Source organism: Gopherus evgoodei, chromosome 4, assembly GCF_007399415.2.
Source record: "Gopherus evgoodei ecotype Sinaloan lineage chromosome 4, rGopEvg1_v1.p, whole genome shotgun sequence".
Taxonomy (NCBI): Eukaryota; Metazoa; Chordata; order Testudines; family Testudinidae; genus Gopherus; species Gopherus evgoodei.
In genome coordinates this window covers 139262065-139281936 of record NC_044325.1, presented here as the reverse complement: position 1 = coordinate 139281936, position 19872 = coordinate 139262065, and the positions used below count along the sequence as shown (strand labels likewise).

The window sequence follows — 19872 nt, the reverse complement described above, 5'->3', positions numbered from 1 at the left end:
GGGCTTTTGGTGGCTCTGCATGGCCCCACAGCCTCACGCAGGTGCTGCTCGCTCCCCGTCAGCTCCTGGAGGCCGAGACAATGCAACACATCTTCCTGAACAACTACCAGCTGTGCTCAGAGATTAACGAGACGGTGCTGCAGCACTTCGTCCACTGCTTGGCCACGCACGGCCGCCACGTGCAGTACCTCGACTTCCTGCACAGCATCATCAAGGCGGAGGGCAAGTATGTCAAGAAGTGCCAGGACATGATCATGACGGAGGTGAGAGCCCCCTCCCCTTGGTGTGGAAGAGGGGGAGGGTTGAGGTGTATGGACAGACCTAGTCAGAGAAGCAGGGCTGTCTCGGGGAGCAGGGTGGTGGCTCAGCAGATGCCTGTGCTGATCCCAGGGCCCCAGCTGACTGCGAGGGGGCACTGCGCTCTTGAAAGCACCATCCTTTGGCAGAGAAGTAGAAAGTGGGACAAGAACCCTTATAATTTCACCCCAGCCTGAACAGATGCTGTTCTTACCCGTAGAAGGCTCTGTCCACACTACATCTGAAACCATGGTAACACCCACACTCACAGTTGTTGCTTGCACCATTTCCATCATTGCAGGGGCAGGGTCACGCAGTTGAATTTTCACCTTTGAAAAATCAGGCCTAGCATGTCGCATGTTGGGCTCCCAAAGTCAGTGGCAGTCTTTAAGAATACTTGCCTTAACACCTAGTCTGTTTTTAAACTGCTTGCCTTAGTAATATCCTGCAGCAGGGAGTTCCAAAGGTTGAGATTTTCTGTTCTGTGTTGGAAAATGCCCTATCTCTATTGTAAATGTACTCTCCTTTAATCCCTCAGTGGCTCCTTTGTGGCTGTGTTTGTGGGGGAAGCTGGCTGTTGCCTTGCAAGACTTTTCCATCCCCTCTGCCACGGATCCATGACCTTTGCTCCTTCCCCACAGCTCACCAATGCTGGGGACGATGTGGTGGTCTTCTACAATGACAAGGCGTCACTGGCCACCATGCTGGAGATGATGACAGCGGCCCGGGAAGGGGTGGAGGAGAACAGCCCCCTCATGTACCACATCTCCTTGGTGGACCTGCTGGCCGCCTGTGCCGAGGGCAAGAACGTCTACACAGAGATCAAGTGCACGTCCCTGCTGCCGCTGGAGGACATTGTGCGGGTGGTGACACACGAGGACTGCATCACCGAGGTACTGGGGGCTGGGGGGAGTGGCACTGCCACTCATAGAGCCGGGAAGATGGGCAGGGTTGAGTGCGTTGGAGAGAGAAGGGGATGGTGGCGAGAGACAAGAGGAGGTGGAAGCAGAGGACTTGAGGCCTCCTAATGGTGGTATGAGGAAGGGGGAAGAATGCTGTGCTAGTGGAGGGGGAAAAGCAAGAGAACAAAAGGAGGGAGCGAGAAACACACACACACACAAGGAGGGGGGACGAGGCAGGCTGCGGAAGGAGGTCTGACTTGTGGTTTGTCCCACCTCTTGGCTGGTGGAAAGTGGGATTTGTGCTGGGGAGTTCAGAGCTCCTGCCACCTAGGTCGTGTGGGTATTCGGCTGCAGTGCTTTGAGCTGAAGCCCTCTTGTGCCCCTCCGTCCCTCGGGTGGCAGTCATCGTTCGAAGGGCAGGGGGCAGCAGACAGGCTGATTGTACCGCTGAGGGCTGTGTTTGCCTTGCTGCCCTCCACGGTCTTGTATAGGGACTGAATTCCCCCCTCTCCCCTCGTCCCGTCCCACTCTGCCCCTGCAGGTGAAGATGGCCTACGTGAACTTCGTCAACCACTGCTACGTGGACACCGAGGTGGAAATGAAGGAGATCTACACCAGCAACCACATCTGGACTCTCTTTGAGAACTTCACCCTCGACATGGCCACAGTGAGGGACGGGGCCTGGAGTGGATCCTGGGATGAGGAATGGGGTGGAGACTCCTACTGACAGTTCTCCCTTGGGAGGGTGGACACCAGGAGATGAAAGTTGCTGGATGCTCCACTAGCTTTCTCAGCAACCTAGAAGCAGCGGTGCAGGCTGGGTCCCATGGTGAGAGGAGCCGTCCAAGGAGCTGGAGATAGCTAGAGCCCATCGTGCTGTAGTACTGGGAGCAGGATAGGCATGTCTGGGACAGTGCTCCATGGCATCCGTGTTCTGCGTAACGAGCTGCTTCACGCCGTACTGTCCCTGCTGTGCCATCAGGATTGGGGGGCTGACACATCCACTCTGCAGCAGTACAGAGCCTTCTCCAGGGTACAGCTGGCTCCTGGAAGCCCAGGGAGCAGGTGCTGGGTAGGGAGTGCCCCTCAGGATGGCCTCTGCCGCATGGGTCCCCTCAGCTCTGCTGGGTGTGTGCATGTCGGTGTTGCACTTGTACCAGTGTGTGCTCCCAGTGTCTCCTTCCCTGCAGATGTGTAAGAAGCGAGAGAAGCGTCTGACGGACCCCGCCCTGGAGAAGTACGTGCTCACTGTGGTGCTGGACACCGTCAATGCCTTCTTCAGCTCCCCCTTCTCGGAGAACAGCACTTCCTTACAGGTAACTAGGGGCCTTTCCAGAATCGAGCACAACAATAGGTTGAGGGCCCGGCCGAGAGAGGTGCCATCTGTAACCTGGAAGTTGCAAATGGCTCAAGAGTCAATGACCCTCAGCATCAGCCCGAGGATCTCGCCTCTTCTGTTGCCATCAGGGATGGATGTCTCTGGATCATAGAGCCAAACCCGCCCCAGCCTACAGTGGCCGAGTGTGGCAGGGGTCTGGTCAGATCCTCCTCCTAGAGTGTCAGGAGCACTGATGTGGGGAGGAGCCCCACACTGAAGTGGGCTGGGAGACCCAGAAACCAGTTCAGAAACCTGCTGATGGGTTTCCTTCCCTTCCTGAGACACAGGCCTGGTGTGCAGAGAAGCTCAGGAAACTTAGAAACAAGCCGAGGGAGGGCAAAGGGGGCAGAGGCTGGTGGGGCTGGTGGAATTTGTGGGATGGGCAGCAGAGCTTGGGGTGGTATTGAGGGGCAGAGCTCAGTGGGGCCGAAGGGGTCTCACAGGCAGACCCCTGACTGGGTTGTGTTGATGGCTAAGGTCCCTCCCATACTAAGATTTGTAGGGGAGTGAACTGAAACCTGGTCAAACTCAGCAACTGGTGTGGTCCCTCAAACTCAAAGCAGAGCTCAGGGAGACCCCAGTGTGAACTGAAAGAGGAGGCAGGCTGCATAAGGGCCTTGGGAACCAAAACAGCCTTGCTCCGAGGCTGGACTTGGCCAGGAGGTTAACCGTGAATCCTACCAAGATAGAGGGAGAAGTGTCATCGGTTAGCACCCTCGCTAACCGCCCAGCCACTCTCCCTCTAGCAGGGGCCTGTAAGAAGCACGAGCAGCAGTGATGGGTCTGATAAGAGCACACACCATGGCCCCAGATAAGGACCTGCCTCCCGTCTCTTGCAGACCCACCAGACTATTGTCGTGCAACTCCTCCAGTCCACCATGAGGCTCCTGGAGTGCCCCTGGCTACAGCAGCACCACAAGACTTCGGTGGAGGCCTGTATCCGTACCCTGGCCATGGTTGGTAAGGTGCTAAGGGGATCGTGTGGCGATCGCTCAGTGCTCGGGACATGGGGGTTCAGTGGTTTAGTTCAGTTGTTTCAGGGGTTGATGTGATGGAGGTAGGATGTATTACCAGGGTAAGGCAGTGTTGGGAGGCAACTCCATTGATCTGGAGACTCCATCCTGCTCTGACTGTGCATGTACCAGGCAGCTGGCCAAGCAGGAGCTGGGCGAGATCTGGCAGGTGCTTCCTGGGCCTGAGGCTGCATGTCTAATAACGAGACTCTAAAAACACAGAGGTGTGGCTTGGAGAACACCCTCTAAAAGTTGGCTTCTCATCTAAGTCTCTTGGGCCCATTTAACATGGGCTGGGAACCTAAGGAGACCAGGATGTCTCAGGAGATTCCTGGTATTTCCAGCTGTTGATGGGGCCTGAAATAAAGCTGGAACTTATGCCAGTTTCCCTTAAGTCTTTGACCCTCATCCTGTCAGCTGCTGTCTAACTCTTGAGGAGGGCTGTAAATGCTGATGGGTCACAGAGGGGAGAGGCTGGTTTAGTGGCAAAGGTGCTGGGCTGGGATGTGGGGAGCTGGGAATTGAACGTGATTTTTGGACATGTTATTTAATCTCTCTGTGCCTAAGGAGGGCAATGCTATTTCCCATCCTTCTCAGGGAGATGAGGGAATAAATGTATTCGAGTTTGGGGGTCATATGGATGCAGGATGTGGGCTGAGCACTGAACTGACCTGGGGAAGCAACAGCACAGGTTACTTTGCTCTTGGTTAGGGTAATGACCAACCTAATAGCACTGGGCGTGCCAGGCACTCGGCCTGCAGAGCAGCCCAAGCCAGTGCATGTCTGGATCCACTGCACAGCAGGTGGTGTGGTGCAGAGCTCCACCCTCCGTGCTCCAGCTGAGCCTATTCTGCTTTCAGCCAAGAGCCGCTCCATTGCGCTGCCCATGGACCTCGATGCCCACGTCAGCTCCCTGCTGAACAGCAGCTCCACCAGCGCCTTGCAGCGGAGCGCTTCCAGCTACAAGACAGCCACGCGGACCTTCCCCCGCGGCTTGGCCACGCCCAACCAGTGGGACTACAAAAACATCATTGAGAAGCTGCAGGTGTGGGCTGGGGGGAGCCCTTTCCTGGGGATGGTGGGGGGGTCCTGACTTCCTGTGAAATCACTTGAGGGTGGGGCACTAATGGTACTGGGGACTCCCGATAGATTTGAACAGCAGCAGTGCCTCCTGCCCACGCCCCTAAGCTGCAGGGACCTCCCTCTGGGTCAGCCTGCCCAGCCCATTTGATTCTGGTCCTGTCGGCTGAGACTGCCACCAGCTCTTTCACGCAGGCCACGCCTGCACCCAGGTACAGTGCAGTCCCTGTCCTCTCCTGACTGCCCCTCACTTCCAAAGGGCCAGAGAGGATGCAGACCCTGTAGCTTTGCCCCCCGTGTGCCGTCTTGCAGAGGAGCCTGCATGCAGCAGCCTCCAAAAGGAGGAGGCAGTCGGTTTACCCTCTCCAGACTTAGGGCCTGGTCCATCCAGGAGTTCCCGCAAGCCGGTGCAGCTCTGTCCCGTTCCCATCACAGGCCAGTGCCTCGTGGGTCCAGTCTGGCCTAGCAGGTGCACACGAGGACTGGGCTCAACCCTGACCGTGTCGTGCTTTGTAGGACATCATCAACGCCCTGGAGGAACGGTTCAAACCCCTGGTGGAAGCTGAAGTGTCTGTCCTGGTGGATGTTCTGCACCGCCCAGAGCTGCTCTTTATGGAGGGGACCGATGCCTACCAGCGCTGCGAGAGCGGGGGCTTCCTGTCCAAGTAAGGGGGTAGGGTGGAGTGGGGGTAGCCTCGCAGCCGCCTCTAATCCCAGCATCCAGCTGGAAAGGGTTGGTCCCTCCTCTGCTGTCCCCCGTGTGTGGCAGTGGGATGTGTGTGAACCCACAGGAAGGAGGAGGAGAAGGTGGAGGCAGAGGATGGGATGGCTCAGGGTGCAGAAGGAACTGATGGGTTCTTGCTGTGTTTGGCCAGGCTGGTCCAGCACACTAAGGACCTGATGGAGAGCGAGGAGAAGCTGTGCATCCGAGTCCTGAGGACACTACAGCAGATGCTCATGAAGAGGAACAAATATGGGGACAGGGTGAGTACTGCGGTCAGGATACCCACAATAACCCCCCAGCCTGGTGCCTCTTTTCTCCACCAGCCAGCTCCTGTTTGCCTTTCCGTACAATTGTCAGACTTGCTTCCCCTCTCCCTGGCCTCGGGGTCAATCGGGAGTGACTCCGCATTACCGTCGGTGGAGTCTCATCTCTGGGTTTTGCAGACACTCTGCTTTCACCCACGCCTCAGCCTTTCACGCGACCTTATGCAGCTGGTGGGGCGGGTTGGGAGATTTGTCCCTACCCGGGAGCTTTAGCTCGCTGTCCCTAACACAGGTGATTGGTATGTGAGCGATCAGGCATCTGCCACTTCAGTGCAGACTCACAGTGTTTATTTTTCACGCCAGGGCAACACGCTGAGAAAAATGCTCGTGAGTAACTACCTGCAGAACAAGAAGTCGAGCTCCAAAGGGGAGATCGTTGACACGACTGGGGGTGGTGAGCAACTTGATGTCCTTTGTCTCCCCTCCCCTCCCTTTCTTGTCTCTACTGAGGCTCACCCACGCGCCTCGGGCCTCAGGCTTCTGCATTTCAAATCCTTAGGATAGGGGACCACATAGTTACCTGGTGTGAATCAGCCTCGCTTCCCTGAGGTCAGCCCTGACCAGAAGCAGGGTTTTGCCTGCAATTCTGTACACAGGGAAATAGACGCGGGCCCTCTGGAAGTGGAGTTTTCAGTCCCGTCCTTCCATTGATCCATTCTAGGGAGTCGTAGGACCCTGTGGCTGTAGTACAAAAGGGCTTTGCAAATGTTAATGACTCATAACTCGCCTCTGTGAGTTAGGACAGTAGCACTATCCCCATTTTGCAAATGGGGAAACTGAGGCACCGAGCAACTGAGGGGACTTTTCCAGGATCACACAGGGAATCTGTGGCAGCTCAGTGCCTCAACCCAAAGTCCACCGTCTATTCCTTAGCTTGGCTGTAGAATTCATTGCTGTGCCTGCCCAATGTTGCCACTCACTCCTGTTCTTACCTCTCATGTTCTTCCGTGCGTAGGCCAAGACCAGGACTGGTCAGTCATTGCTGCCATCCAGTGCCGGCTGGACAGAGAAGGGGCCACCAAGCTGGTGTCGGACCTTATCATGAACACCAAGAACGAGAAGATTTTCCAGGAGAGCATCCTCTTAGCCATCCGGCTGCTGGATGGAGGCAACACAGAGATACAGGTCTGGGGATAGTCCTGCATTCCCAGCGTGTGCACCAGCCCTGGGGAGAGCGGACACGGAGGACTGAGGAGAGAGGGTTCGGTTTGTGTGAATGCAAACCTTTGTCTAAAACTCTCACTGCAGTGAATGCTGCATTTGAGAGTTGGAAAAAAGCGTCTCTGTAGGATATTCGCCCATCCCTGCATTTAATGGTTCCGGCCAAGGCAGATATAATAAAATGCCACGAGACAGGCTGCTCACTCTGTGTCCCTCGGCAAACCAGAGATCGCTGGCTGATTAACATTTACAGTCTAAAGCTCCTGAGAAACTAAGGGGTGCAAGATTCCTATGACGCTATTGGAGTAAGCTTTCTAAAGCAACACTGGCGCCCTCTTCTGGGTAGTTGTTAAATACAGGATGCTGCAGCTCGCAGTCTAGTACCTATTGGGTTTCTGGGAACTGGGCGGGCAGAAGCCTGCCCATTGCTAACAGATCCTCCCACCCCCACCCCCAGCCTAAGGGGAGGATCTGCAGGACATCATAACCCAACTGATTCCGGGGGACAACTAATAAAAGAACAAGGACAGGATTGTTGATGGAAACGTGGATGCAGATTAGTGAGATCACCCAAGATGAGTCTAGGGTCCAGGACGCTGAACTGGCTACAGCTTGTGTTTTTCAGGTTCTACCTTTGGATTTCCTTGATAGTTAAAGCTCAGCATATATTAGAGGGTGGGATGAGGGAGGGAAGAAAGGGGATGTGAATTATCTATTCCCCGTACACCAAAAGGATTGTTATTTCCTGGGACTTGACTAGGGGGATTGCATGAGAATGGCCCTGCCCTTGAGATTTGACTTGGTCAGTGACCCTGATTGACATCTCAGTGATGAGAAAAGAAAGTACTGGAGCACTGGGTTTACTCAGCCAGATCACTGGTCTGTTCAGTCTGGTATCCTGCTTCCTTCAATGCCCAGTACTTCGATGTTGTTGGAGATAATTAAAACTCTTTCATAGTGTGCAAAGTTATAGGCAGGGGCAGGAATTTTTTCCTGACCCCTATGCTCAACCAGCTTGTGCCCTGATGCATGAGAAGTGGTCACCCTAACCATAGCTGTATTACTGCAGATACTATTGGTCGTGAAACTACCCATCTCTTTCAAAACTACAGGCTTAGTGGGAGAGACAAATCCCAGAGGCAGCTGGGGAAACTTCGGATTGTAATGTGGACATTTTTACTTCTTGTCTTGCTTCCTCCACTTCTCCCTCTCTGCCCAGAAATCGTTTTATAACCTGATGACGAGTGACAAGAAGTGTGAGAAGTTCTTCAAGGTGTTGCATGATCGCATGAAGAAGGCGCAGCAGGAGACCAAGTCCATCGTGTCGGTGAACATGAGTGACATTGGGAACAAGCCCCGAGAGGACAAAGACGCCCCTGACTCTGGCACCAAGGGTAAATGAGAAGGGAGGGTACAGTTGTCAGTTCTGTGGGGCAGGGACCATATCTACCTATGTGAGCTGAACCCTAGCTCCAAGTACCCTACCCATAGGAACGCTAACGCTAGGACAGGGTTACAGTGACTAGCAGTAGGATCCTGATCTAGCCAGAGGCAGGCTCTCTAGGTAGCCAACTTGAAGATGCATACAAGCTGGCCCCATCCAAGTAGCCAGCAGGGGATGTGTTTGTCCCCCTTGAGTGCTTCTCTCTGGGTAGGCAACCATAGTTCCTGGGATGACAGTAATAGAGACTGGATTTCCCTTTAGGACGAGGAACCTTCATTCTTTCTCACGCCCCATCTCGGCACCCCATGGCCATTGGGTTTCGAAAGGGCCACGACACTGGGGAGCGAAGCCAGAGCAATGAGATGGGAATGTCGATCTTGATCATGGAGCCTATTCTTCGGTTCCTGCAGTTGCTCTGCGAAAACCACAACCGGGACCTCCAGGTTCGTAAGCAGGGGTGCTAGGGGGATGTTTGGCTCACTGGGAAGTGTGGTGAGACTCAGGAGACCTGGCTGCTAGTCCTGGCTTTGCAGCTTGCCTGCTGGGTGGCTTTGGACAAACCACTTCCCCTCCCCGTGCCTCAGTTTCCCCATGATACTGACCTGCTTTGTAAATGCTTTGCGATCTACAGAAGAAAAGCACTAGATAAGCTTGTGTGTTGTTATTGTAATAGGTCCTGGTCACTGTCTGTATCTGTAGTTAAATGGCATGGGCTAGACATGCTCGATGCCCCCGTTACAGCTCTGATCACACCCATGGCCAAACGTTATGCAGGAGGCATAGTACCAAATTCTGCCCTGACCCACACCCCGCTGGCTTCCCTGGAGAAGACAGAGCCAGTGAAGGGGGGATGCAGAGACTGGAGGTTTTAGCCAGGAGGTTTGTTTTACAGAACTTCCTCCGGTGTCAGAACAATAAGACCAACTACAACCTGGTGTGTGAGACACTGCAATTCCTGGACATCATGTGCGGCAGCACCACGGGGGGGCTGGGCCTGCTGGGCCTCTACATCAATGAATGCAACGTGGCCCTTATCATCCAGACTCTGGAGACTTTGACGGAGTATTGCCAGGGACCTTGCCATGAGAACCAGGTAATCCAAACACCCCACACCATGAAGGGACAGCTCGGTTGGCTATGAGGCCAAGGGGTGAGTGGGTAGCTAGAGCCACAGCTAGAGACCTTTGCACGTTTCCCTAGATCTGGCTTGTTCCCAGGATGCCTGGGATTTTGCACCAATGGCCTAGTGTTCCCAAGGCAGCTCTGGGGACACTGCTGAGGAAGCCTGCTCAATCCTTTCCAGAGGCTGGGGACAAATAGGACCAAGGTTCTGCTGCCACTGGTTCAGCCTCCCTGATTTTGGGGTGTCAGCGGGTGCAGAATTGGTACCATTCAGAGAAGAGCAATGAAAGTTGGGGAGATTACAATCACTAACGTGTGTTGCTGAGCTAACTTGGTTGCTGTCCGTGATATCCCAGGAAGGAAGGAATTGTTCAGTCACAACTAGAAGCAATGCAATGGAATTAGGAAAGCACCATTCAGGCTGACTATCAGGAGAAATCTCCCGGCAGTAGCCACCCCAGAGGGAAGGCATGGGAGCCCCGTTGCTTAAGTTGTTTCATATTAAGCAGGGCAGAACAGTGAAGAATGGGCTGCAGGGGAGAATTCTGCATCTCTCCCTCCTGTAACTTCGGGCTTAGAGCGAAGGAGCAATGTGATTGGCCGATGGGGATTCGTAGCAGGGTAGTCATGTGACTCATTCCTGCACAGGTGGGAACTCTGTACCCACAAACAATGCTTGGAAATGGGTCGATGCTGCTCTCGCGGGCATGTGGTGGTTAGTGTTACATTTGGTCTTAAGGAATGTGTGCTAGAGGCTTTCCCCCTTGGACCTGCCCAGGGCACGGAATAACTTCCTGTCCTTTATCATTGATTTCATATGCGTTAGGGGACCAGATGTCCCAATTTCATAGGGACAATCTCGCTATTGGGGTTTTCTCTGATACAGGCGCCTATTCCCCCCCACCCCCGTCCTGATTTTTCACACTGGCTATCTGGTCATCCTGATATACATCAAAGAAAAAGATCCCATCAACATCATCAAGGCATCAGCGACTGAACATGGCTTATGCCTGACAAGGCTGTAACGATGACTGGCCAGTACAGACAAGGTCAAATAATGTGATTGAAACCTGATATAGTCTCTATGTCTGGATGTTTTTTAACCATGTATGCCTCAGTTTTGCTGTGTTATAACCTAGTTAGGCCACAGTGCTGGGAGCACGTTGGTCAAACACAGCTGATCTGATTGTGCAGAGGGGGCCTAGGGCCTCCAGCATTTCATCCCCTAAGCCTGAGCCCCTGTGAGTGTGTGGGGAGTCTGAGACGTCAGAGGGGAAAATGGAGGTCAAGAGGGCAGAAAAGAATCTGTGGCATAAACCCTGTGTGTGTCACTCCCCAGAGCTGCATTGTGACGCATGAATCTAATGGCATTGACATCATCACGGCCCTGATCCTGAATGAGATCAGTCCCCTCTGCAAGTACAGAATGGACCTTGTCCTCCAGCTGAAGGTCAGTGGGGCAGCCTGGAAGGGGGCGTGAGGATGGGATGTCTCATGTATGTTTGTGGTGCGTGGGGCATGGAGCAGGTATTGAAGAGAGTGTATGTAGTGGAAGTTCTCCGGCAGATGTTATACAGGAGGTCAGACTAGATGACCACAGTGGTCTCTTCTGGCCTTGGAATCTATGAGTCTAGCATGTCTGTAGGGCTCTGTAGTGTGTCTGTGGATCTTTAGTGGACGTCTTGAATGGGTGTGGTGTTGGCTGGGTTGTTTGTATGGGGTTTCTGTGGTGTGGGGAGGTGGTCTCTGTAAAGTGTGGGGTACTGAACGTGAGTGGGGAGGTCTCTCTCCAGCATGCATGAGCAGGTGGGCTCTGTAGCGCTGAGTTGCTTGGCAGGCTCCAGAACGTGCGTCTCTAGAGTGGGTGGGAGTGTGGCTGGGTCTCTAGCGTAGGGGAGCTATGGATGGGTGGCCGTGCTTCTGCATGGCGTGGCATGTTCACGGGCCTCAAGCAGAGGTAGAGGGTGCCTGTGACACACTGGCTTACCTAAGTGGGTGTGTCTTCACCAGGACAATGCCTCCAAACTCCTGCTGGCCCTGATGGAGAGCAGACACGACAGTGAGAATGCCGAGCGGATCCTCATCAGCCTCCGGCCTCAGGAACTGGTAAGGGTGGGCGAGCAGGGAGGGATGCTCTCGGCCTGGGCATGACTGCCTTTCGGAGACATGCAGGACTTGTTAGAGATGGGGGAAAGGTGGGAAGGGAAGAGGCAGAGGTCTGAATCATTGGGACAGACCTAAAATTCCAAGGAGCCTTCGAGCCTAGATGGTTCTCCCTCCCCATCCTACTCACCCATGCTCTTGGGACTTCCTCAGGTCAGGGCTGGGAGGTTGAGCCATGTGGTTGTGCGTGGAATCAAAATGCACATGTGCATCTAGTCTCAGTGCAGTACTGTCAAAAGTAGTTTATCTGGCCTCCACGCTATATGAGCACCTCACAATCTTTAGTGTATTTATCCTCCCTGCCCCCCCGGTGAGGTAGGGCACTGTTGTTATCCCCATTGTACAGGTGGGGAAACTGAGGCATGGCACGATTAAGCTACTTGCCCACGGCCACACAGGGAGTCTGTGACAGAGCAGGGAACTGAACCCAGGCCTCACAAGTCTCTATCACTAATCCATCCTTCCTCAGTGGATAGCTGTCTGCATCTCTCACTCTCTCAACAACAACCCCCCCCCACACACACACACACGCCCTGGAGCCTTCCTTGGTTAGGGGAAACAACAAATGGGGCAGGGAAGAGAAACAAAATATTATCGTTTCAGAGTGTCCCCAGGGCAGTGCAAAACCTTAGCCAAGTTGCTAGCTGGTGAAGTGCACAGCTGACCTCCTCCCGTGGTTGCCTTTACAGGTTGATGTCATTAAAAAAGCCTATCTCCAGGAGGAAGAGTGTGAGAACTCCGAGGTTTCCCCCCGGGAAGTCGGGCACAACATCTATATCTTGGCCTTACAGGTACTGTCTCTTCGGACATTTCTCTACCGCAGGTGCCCCTCTGCAGAAGCCTCTCCTTTCTAAGGCTGGATTCCCCCAGCTCCTCCGTCCCAGGGTGTGGTGGCCTTTCTTCATTGATTAGCATGGGATAGTCTTTCCAGGTTCCCCCCATATTTATTTAAATACTTTCTCAAGACAAATCTAGAAAGACCCAGTTCTGCTGGGATACCTGTGAAGTTCCAGTCTGGAGCCATGAGTAGAAGACTTGCTTGGGGCATAGGAAAAGAAATTGGGTTCTTTGAGTCCTGACCCGCACCTTTGCTTGGTCCTTGACACTGTAGAGGGTTCCTTTCATTCAGAGCCAGATCACTTTGTGCTGACATATCACAGGTTAATGTCACTGCTCACGTAAGCCGGGCCGGCTCCAGCTTCTCTGCTGCCCCAAATGGCAAAAAAAAAAAAAAAGCCGAGCGGCAGCACTTCAGCAGCAGCTCAGTCGCACCGCTTCTTCGGCAGCGGGTCCTCCCTCTCTTCCTCTTTGGTGGCAATTTGGCAGCAGCTCAAAGAGGAAGAGCGGGAATGAGGGACCTGCCGCCGAAGACCCGGGCGTGCTGCCCCGATACCGGACGGAGTGCCACCCCTTTGAACTGGCCATCCCAAGCACCTGCTTCCTACGCTGGTGCCTGGAGCTGGCCCTATGCGTAAGCTTGCCCCACACCATGGACTTCAATGATGTTTCATCCACTTGCGTCAATGGTAAATTTGGGTCCCCATGATCCACTATTCTGCTTATGTCCCAGCAAGTCCTGTTGCCCTAGGCATGTGAGTAGTGCTGTCCTCGGATAGATCAATGGTTCCTCTCATTTGGAATCTGGTGTCTGGCAGTGCCCAAGCCTCAGGGCATTGGCAGAACCTCCTCCACACCAACTGGGCAATTGTACATTACGATAGGGCTGAAATCCTTCCTGACCCGGAACGGTAGCCAGCTTATTCTCTGAAGCATGGGGATTGACATCCCTTGTTTAATGCTAGCTAGTGCCACTGCAGATGCTGTTCTTCCTTTTTATGTATGAAAGCTAAATCCTGATCCAAGAGAAGTCAATGGCAAAAGTTTCATTGGTTCTAGTTGGATCAGGATTTGGCACGTGTATGCCTCATCCTTCCATGGCTTTTACACATCTAGCAAAGGATCCTCACATGTTCACAGTACATTCTGCCCTGCCATGTCTGTCCCATGCTCCTATTCATTCCTCACTGCCCCTCTCTCTCTTCAGCTGTCTCGGCACAACAAGCAACTGCAGCATCTCCTGAAGCCAGTGAAGCGAATCCAGGAGGAGGAAGAGGAAGGCATCTCCTCTATGGTATGAAAGATCCATGGAGCAAATGCAGGACCTTCCCAGTGGCAGTGGGTTGCTAAGAAACTGCCCCAGGCCTGGCTAAGCAGAGGGCTCTTAGCTGCTCTGTTTTCCATCATTTAATCCTTGATCTTGTTAGACATTCCCGTGGGGACACAAAACTCACACCTCCGGTGGGGTCCGCATGGTGTTTGAGCCAAAACTACAAGCACAAGGACATGTGCTACTATTATTACCCAGCTCATAAGGGTATTTTAAGGAGCTCACGGGTGGCTGGTTCCATTCTTAAGGGTCCATGTTCTTGTGTTGCCATGGAGAAGGTCTGCTCCTATTAGCGCTGATGGGGGTTAAGCTTCCCTGCCGGTGTCAGGTTCCCACCTTGCCCCTCCCCTAGAGGTAGGAGGGTTGATCCTTTTGCTGTCATCCTGCTTTGTGTGGCCCAGTCTCAGCTCCCGAATGCTACTCGGCTGCAATGCAATTTCCCTTGGGCGTTATGGGCACTGATTTGTAATTTAGGGATTAGCCCATTTGGGAGGTAATTATGGTAGTGAGTTGAATTGCCAACCCTGGGAGACTGGGGAGAGCTCCTGGGGCCCTTTCATAAAGCTTTTGTTGATTTGCTTTTGGTAAATGATGAGGAACCATTGTTAATGCACAGTTAGAACAGAATACCTCAGGCCTTTGCCAGCTGAAGATGCCTGCTTTATTTTCCCCTGTACCCCAGCTCAGTTTAAACAATAAGCAGCTGACTCAGATGCTGAAATCAACGGCTCCCGTCCAGGAGGAAGAAGAGGACCCGCTGGCGTATTACGAGAAGCACACCTCCCAGATTGAGGTGGGACTTGTTGTTGTCCTGGTAGATTTCCCTTTCATGGACTAATGGTCGGCTAATTTAGGTCATGGGGCTTCACCTTCCTGTGTCTGCAGTTCACAGACATGTGTCATCGCTGTCGTGCCCTAGATATACAGGCTAGCACTTACCGGTAGAGCAACTTAGCGGTGCCCAGCTATTTTCCTCCTACTGCCCTTCTTGTTTGTTGAGTCTCCAGCAACACGTCTCGTCCATGCGAGCAAGGATTCCCACTGCACGAGCCTTGTGCTGGTCAGGGATGTGTTAGAGCAGGGGTTCTCAAACTGGGGGTTGGAATCCCTCAGGGGTCGTGAGGTTGTTACATGTGGGGTCGTGAGCTGTCAAGCCTCCACCCCAAACCCCACTTTGCCTCCAGCTTTTATTATGATGATAAATATATTTAAAAGTGTTTCTAATGTATAAGGGAGGTCACACTCCGAGGCTTGCTGTGTGAAAGGGGTCACCAGTACAAAAGTTGGAGAACCCCTGTGTTAGCTGGATCAATCTGTGGGCGTGGCTTAGAATGAGCTGCTGTTTATGAATCCTTCACTGAGCTGGGGTGGGGCTGGTTCCTGGTTACATGGCAGAGCAAATGAAAATGTGGTGCAGATGGAGCACAGCTAGCACCCCGCTTTCTTTGCCTGCTCTATTCAGATTGTGCGTCTGGACCGGAGCATGGAGCAGATCATCTTCCCAGTGCCCAGCATCTGCGAATTCGTCACCAGGGAGACCAAGTACCGGCTATTCACCACCACGGAACAAGACGAGCAGGGCAGCAAAGTCAGCGACTTCTTTGACCAGTCGTCCTTCCTCCACAACGAGATGGAATGGCAGAAGAAACTGCGCAGTAAGAACAAACTGGACCTCCCCTGAGAACAGCAATGCTCCAAAACAGCCATGAGCTCCCCCAGCATCCCATGCCCCTGGCTGCGTGCAGTGCCCTGAAGTCTTCCATTGACAATATGTCTATGAGACTTTCCTCACTTGTAGCTTCCTGATCCCTTGTTGACTTTGAATGAGGCAACTGGAAGCAAATAAAAAATGCAGGGCCCCTCTAGGCTGCATGCTTCTAGATGCAAAACCAGGGAGAAAGTCATTAGTGGAGTTCCTAAGTGGCCCAAAACAAACAGGGTATTGTAACATATTTAGCAAACAACACGAAGCAGAGAAAACGACACAGAGTGGAGAAGAGAGAAAGTAACTCCCCTGCCAGGAGGTGTAATGACAGCTTGTTTTCAGAAGTAGCTGCTAAGCTTGGGACCCTCTGTTTTAGGGTGCCAGGCCTCAGATACCCAGCCCTGATGTGCAGAGATGTTAAATACCCATGGAGGCAATTTAAGGCAGTTGGAGCAGTGGGTGCTCAGCGTCTCTGAAAATCACAAAGGCGGGCGCCAGTTTTGAAAATATGGGCTTAAAGGAAACAGAGTGTAGAGATGGCAATTCCCTGTGCCGATTCACAAGGAAAAAGGGGATATGAAGTGACAAACATCTTGTCTTCTTATTAAGTGGCTGACTGGACATTTGGGATCAGATGAACTTAAATGCGCTTGCCAAAGCTGCTGTTACTGTTTAACAGTTGTCAGCACACTCAATATTTGGCTCCCTCTTAGATTCCAGATGCACGTCCTGGTCCTAATCTTTAAATCCTTGAATGGACTTAGACCTAGCTCTCTTAGAGACCCTCTCACTCACTGCAAGCCACTGGGGACACTGTGACTGATGGAGCTGAGGGTATGGAGGCGGAGCACACAGCTGTGGAACTCCCTACCTCTGGGGGTCAGGATGTGACCTGTAAAACCTATTTCTGCACACAAGGCTTTCCTCAGTAATGGAGGCTGCAGCTCATGGAGGCTGTCAAGAACAATCTCACGGAAGACAGTGACATAACAAGGAAGGGCCCTTTCTGACAGATGCTAGCCTTTTGCTGATTTGTATTGCGTATAAATACAGTGAGGATTGGCACATCAGACATGCCTACATAGATACATGGATAAATGGATGCCTAGGTATAAAAGACAGGCACGCCCTGGACAAATATCCAAGCCAGGGCTGGATGAATCAGCTTAAACCAAATCAGAACTGAACCATACCTTCGTTCAACACTTGAATCCTTGAGGGTTGAAACAGTTCAGTGTGGAACCATTAGAAAGGTTATGTTCAGGAAGTCTCCCGCTGGAAATCTCCTTTCCAGAGAGCATTTAAATACAAGGAAACTGGTCTCTTGCGAGGTTTCCAGCTCACTTTTGCAGACTTGAGAGATTGGATCCATTTTAAAGTTTCATCTCGCACTTATCAGGTTGCCTTTATTCATGAATCATGAGGAGATCACATTTAAATGCCAGTAAGCAGCTAAGACCTACTATAGTAGCAGTGAAAACACTTGCAAAACCAAACAGAATTCTGTTAGCGATGAGACAGGAAGCAAGTTTTGAATTGGGATAGGAAATGGCTGGTAGTGCAGACTGTTGAGGACTCCTACGGGATGGAGAAGTGATGCCAAGAGGGCAGAGGCACCATTTTTTGAAACATGCAAATGCCAGGATGTAGGATGTAATGAGAGAAAGACAATAGGGGTGTAACACCGGAGCTGATTTTCAAGTTCCAGAGTGGGTCAAAGGTTTGAAGAATCTGAACAGTAACATTTTGAACTCACTGCCCCATTTCAGGTGAACGCTGGGGACTTCTGCTACTAGTTGGAGGAAATGGGAGGTCAGTCCCCCAGGGCATGTGTTGAATTGAGCCTCTGAAGTCTCTGGGAGAAGTTATGATCCATATCCAAGTCGCACATGATCAGCTGAGATTTACTGTGCAGTATGTCACCTCCTATCTTCCTCTTCCTAGGCATGCCACTGATGTACTGGTTCTCCCGCAGAATGACTCTCTGGGGAAGCATTTCCTTCAACCTGGCTGTCTTCATCAATATCATCATTGCTTTCTTCTACCCCTATGTTGAAGCCACCTCTATGGGTAAGTGCTCCATCCACTTCTGTTCTTAGAGACCAGAGGAAAGGGCGTTCTCATCCAAAGAGAGAATGACACACACTGACCCCTTGGCAGATACAATCTCACCAGCCCCATTCCTGGCCAAAGCTGCTCAGTATCTTCCTCTATTTCCTCTTCAGCCTCTAAAGCCTGCTGCATTTGAAAGCCTGCGACTGTGAGTCTCAGAGCCTGGCTCTACAGACTTGGGCTTGTGCTATGGCATTAAAAACAGCATTTGGGCTCAGGCTCTGAAGCCCGGGGAGGGGGTGAGCCGCAGAGCCTAAGTCCTGTCTGAGCCACGACATCTACACTGCTGTTTGTAGCCCCGTAGCATGAGTCTGTAGACCCAAGCCCTGAGACTCACTGCCGCAGTGTAGACATATCGTGAGAGGGAGAGAATGTTGTCTAAGACTGAGAGCAGGGGACTGAGAGCCAAGACTCCTGCATTCTCTTCTCAACTCTGCCACTAACTTGTTCTGTGTCCTTGCGAAACTCACTTCTCTCTGTGCGTCAGTCTCCCAGGTTATAAAATGGGGATAATAATGAGATACCTCTTGTGTTATGAAGCTTCATTTATTGGTGTTTTTAAAGAGCTCTGAGATCTCAGATGAAAGGTGCTAGAAAAGCATTAATGTTTTAATAATAAAATAATACATGTAATGAATATTAAGGACTGTCTTATTCTGTGTTACTTTTTGTACCCAGGGATGTTTCTTTTTTTTCTTTTGATGACTGGTTCTTTAGTTTTGAGAGAGAATTCCTTCTGATGTTTGCTATGGATTGACACAGTGTGACCAGTTGGTCATACGTGCTTGATTTCCATGCCCTTTAACGATGGCGTCCCTTTTCTTCCCAGGAGTGTTGGATTCCCCACTGATTTCCCTGCTCTTCTGGTTTCTAATCTGCTTCTCTGTCATGGCCCTATTTACCCGGCGCTACGGCATCAGACCGCTTCTCGTGGCGTTGATCCTGCGATCAATCTATTACTTAGGGATTGGGCTCACGCTGAACATCCTGGGAGCTCTCAATGTAAGTTACCTGGGGAAGGTTAGTGCAGCGCCCCTAAACCCAGGCTCAATCTGTCAAGTTGGGCTCCCAGCAATGAAAATCGGTGGCCACCAGAAATGTAGCTGTAGGTATATGGGTAGAATCCTGCGCTCATTAGCATTCACATGAAGTCAGTGGATTTACAGTGATGTAACTGGGAGAGCATTCACCCTCTACCGTCATTGTATATTGAGTTCACAAAGGCAAACTGTCTTAATATACAGCACTCACCCACCCTGCTTCCTTGTGATTGTTCCCTAGCTGACCAACAAGATTGTGTTCGTGGTGAGCTTCGTGGGCAACCGTGGGACATTTATCCGGGGCTACAAAGCCATGATCATGGATATGGAGTTTCTCTACCACGTGGCCTATATTGTGACCAGCATTCTGGGTCTCTTTGTACACGAACTCTTCTACAGCATCTTGGTATGGTAAACTCGATTGTTAGGGAAACGTACGTAGCACAGCCGTGCCCAATGGGGAACTGAAAGATTCCTGTCCAGTGTTATTTGTGTGGGTCAGCCTTTCTGCTTTTTGCGTGTGTATATTGTATCTGCATCTCTTTCTATTATCTACCTTTGATCTGGGTCAGCTAGGAGGTGATGTGATCTACTGGTTAGAGCAAAGGATTGCAAGCTGGGACTCCTGGGTTCTATTTCTGGCTTGACTTTTGTGTACAAGTCACTTCTGCCCAGATCCTTAAAGCTATTTAGGAACCTAACTCCCACTGATTTCAATTGGAGTTAGGAATTTACTGCCTTGTCCTCAGTCTGCTCACCAGTAAAATGGGGATGGTACTGAATGCCTGCTGGGAAATTTAGTTAGCGTTTGTCAAGTACTCTGAGATCCTAGGCTACAAGGTGCTATAGAAAGACCAGATGTTATCACAAAAAGCCCGCTGCTGTATTTCTCCCCCTGCTAATTAAACTCCACATGGGCATGCTTTGTCCATTTCAGCTCTTTGACTTGATCTACCGTGAGGAGACCTTGTTCAACGTCATCAAAAGCGTGACGCGGAACGGGCGCTCCATCCTGCTGACCGCCCTCCTGGCTCTCATCCTCGTCTACCTCTTCTCTATCGTGGGTTTCCTCTTTCTGAAAGATGACTTCATCATGGAGGTGGATCGGCTGCCTGACAACAAGTCCAAAGGTCTTTCCAGCTTGCCCGGCCACGCAGCAAGTGTGGGTTGCGGTGCGGGGCGTAGAGCGGGGGGATAGATAGCTCTGAGTTGTCTTCCAGATTCTGCCATTGACTCCCTGC

General features: G+C 52.0%; 1 protein-coding gene across 3 annotated transcripts in view; it reads left to right on the top strand.

Annotated features, from left to right (window-relative positions):
- ITPR3 (inositol 1,4,5-trisphosphate receptor type 3) overlaps positions 1–19872 on the top strand; it is an 85199-nt gene that overhangs the window by 58734 nt on the left and 6593 nt on the right. For 2 of the 3 annotated variants that reach the window (XM_030561376.1, XM_030561377.1), the window contains 23 exons: positions 63–263; positions 939–1190; positions 1741–1866; positions 2390–2515; positions 3417–3537; positions 4451–4635; positions 5187–5335; positions 5546–5654; positions 6021–6111; positions 6673–6842; positions 8098–8272; positions 8584–8765; positions 9215–9415; positions 10784–10894; positions 11455–11550; positions 12297–12398; positions 13652–13738; positions 14457–14567; positions 15237–15429; positions 17424–17549; positions 18421–18593; positions 18873–19037; positions 19569–19761. In XM_030561376.1, the coding sequence (XP_030417236.1) occupies positions 63–263; positions 939–1190; positions 1741–1866; positions 2390–2515; positions 3417–3537; positions 4451–4635; positions 5187–5335; positions 5546–5654; positions 6021–6111; positions 6673–6842; positions 8098–8272; positions 8584–8765; positions 9215–9415; positions 10784–10894; positions 11455–11550; positions 12297–12398; positions 13652–13738; positions 14457–14567; positions 15237–15429; positions 17424–17549; positions 18421–18593; positions 18873–19037; positions 19569–19761 (3445 nt within the window). Of the gene's footprint in view, positions 1–62; positions 264–938; positions 1191–1740; positions 1867–2389; positions 2516–3416; positions 3538–4450; positions 4636–5186; positions 5336–5545; positions 5655–6020; positions 6112–6672; positions 6843–8097; positions 8273–8583; positions 8766–9214; positions 9416–10783; positions 10895–11454; positions 11551–12296; positions 12399–13651; positions 13739–14456; positions 14568–15236; positions 15430–17423; positions 17550–18420; positions 18594–18872; positions 19043–19568; positions 19762–19872 lie in introns of those variants that run through there. The other variant, XM_030561378.1, reaches the window with a different exon arrangement.